This window comes from Pithys albifrons, chromosome 21 (genome assembly GCF_047495875.1).
Source record: "Pithys albifrons albifrons isolate INPA30051 chromosome 21, PitAlb_v1, whole genome shotgun sequence".
NCBI classification, from domain to species: domain Eukaryota; kingdom Metazoa; phylum Chordata; class Aves; order Passeriformes; family Thamnophilidae; genus Pithys; species Pithys albifrons.
Window position 1 is genome coordinate 11950310 of NC_092478.1, and position 1809 is coordinate 11952118.

A 1809-nucleotide genomic window follows, 5' to 3' on the forward strand; every position below is an offset into this window, starting at 1 on the left:
TCAAGCACCATCTCTTTGCTTTGCCAGCCAGGCCGAGAGCATCAATACACGCGGCCGGAGGCCCAAAGCCGATGGATGGCACAAGGGCAGACAGCAGCAGTTCCGTGTGAGGCAGAGAAGGCAGCGGGACCCGGGGAGCCCCGGGCCGTGCGGGACGCCTCTGTGGCGCTGCGAGGCGCGCTGTGCCAGCGCTGCGGGAGCTGCAGCGGGAGGACTCGGTGGCCGCGGTGTCTGCGCGGGTTGTGCCGCGGAACGAGGTGCGGAGCCGCTTCGGGCCCGGCGGGCGGGGTGGCAGCGCCCCCTGCTGGCCCGGCCGGCGCTGTGCCCCCGCCCCCCGCCCGGCCCCGCCCGCGGCGGTTCGTGCCCGGCCGCAGCCCCGGCTCCTCTGCCCGTGTCTCCCAGGGCACAGAAATACACTGCCGCGTCCCGAAAGCGGGGCCCGTACAGCCGCAGCGAGCTCCAGCGACGGTCTGGTGACACTGACACGTGTCCCGATTTGTCCGGCAGCTCTCTGGATCCTGTGTGAACGCTCACGAGGAATTCGGGACCTCGGCCCGGGAGCTGACGGTACCATTGGATCAATTCGGTCTTCCCTGTGTTTGAGTGGGAGCAGTTGATATTGATGCTGATGCCCTCAGTGGTCTCTGCTGAGGGCTCCTGCTGTACCTGGGCTCGGTTTGCAGCCACTGCCGAGAAAGGAGAAACAAAGCCAAAGGCCAAGAGTGATTGCCCAGCTCTGATGTCTCTTTTCCCACAGAGACAGTCAGGAGCAGGGTCAGTGAGACAGAGCCAGAGGGAAATAATTGGGGAGGGATGAACAGGGAATCTGGTGAAGCTGGGAATTTGAAACTGATACATGAAGGATTAGACATGGCAAGTGAATGGAGGGGTGGACAGCAAGAGGGAAAAGGGACAGGAGGATTGGTTGTGTTACAGTGAAGGATGGAGGGATGAACTGATAAAAACAATAACTGGATGTATGGATGGAGGGATGTATGAAATAATGGAGACATGCAGGTTATTAAACTTGTCCCTACAGATATGAAACAATCAGAGGAAGAGAAGGGTCCAGATATGTGGTCGGATGGATGAGGAGTAGGCAGGGAGAAGAGTTTTTACGATGAAGAGCAGAGGGTTCTGATCAGGGTAATGAAAAAAATGGAAGGGGAAGAAGAAAGATGTATGAAAACAGGCACACAAAAAAGCAGGTTCTTACTAACAGAGGGTGAGGCCTCAGAGGATTTGGAAAGGGGAACAAGAGATGGTAGAGAGTTAGGGAGGCGGGAAAGAGACGTTAAAGAAGGAGAAAGAAGGATTGGCACAGGGGTCCCTGGGGAACACCTGGCCCCAGCCCCCATCCTCTCTCGCCGCCAGCCCCGCGCACCGAGCAGCACCGCGGCCAGAGCCGCCAGCCCCGAGCCCCGCCACCGCTGCATCCTGCCGCTCACGCCGCCAACCCCGGCACGCTGCTACGGACCACTCCTCTCCACTGATTCTCCTTTTCTCCCTTCTCTCCTCTCCTGCGTCACCAGCTCCGCCCCCATGACGGGCGCAATCCTTTTGTATTGCCAGGAACAATGGACAGCTCTGTCCTATGCCAGACACCACCGACAAGGCATGGCAAGAAGATCCACTCAGGAATTGGCCGCACCTGAGTGAACCTGAGACACTTTCGCCATCTTCTCCTTCCTCTCAATCACTGACACTGTCCTCTCCTGGAACCGGATCTCAGCTTGTAGATCTCTGAGTGTACAGACGAAGCAGCGCTGCCAGGGAGCAGCTGAGGGTCCCTTCCCCCAAGCCGAGCCT

The 1809-nt window shown here is 59.0% G+C and overlaps 1 protein-coding gene across 1 annotated transcript; it reads right to left on the bottom strand.

The window, feature by feature from the left end:
* Positions 1-1493, bottom strand: LOC139681754 (uncharacterized). Its single transcript, XM_071575397.1, has 2 exons — positions 1385-1493; positions 1-686 (listed from the first exon to the last, which is right to left on the bottom strand). Exons 1-2 carry the CDS (start codon positions 1434-1436, stop codon positions 1-3), a joined length of 738 nt encoding a protein of 245 aa, XP_071431498.1. The 5' UTR covers positions 1437-1493.
* Positions 1494-1809: the final 316 nt, after the last annotated feature.

Bases quoted from the DNA above. Each gene is read 5' to 3' on its own strand.
- LOC139681754 (XM_071575397.1), bottom strand. From the start codon at position 1,436: ATGCAGCGGTGGCGGGGCTCGGGGCTGGCGGCTCTGGCCGCGGTGCTG. The intron at 687-1,384 runs GTGCGCGGGGCT...CTTTCTCGGCAG, and splicing joins TCTGGCCGCGGTGCTGCTCG to TGGCTGCAAACCGAGCCCAG.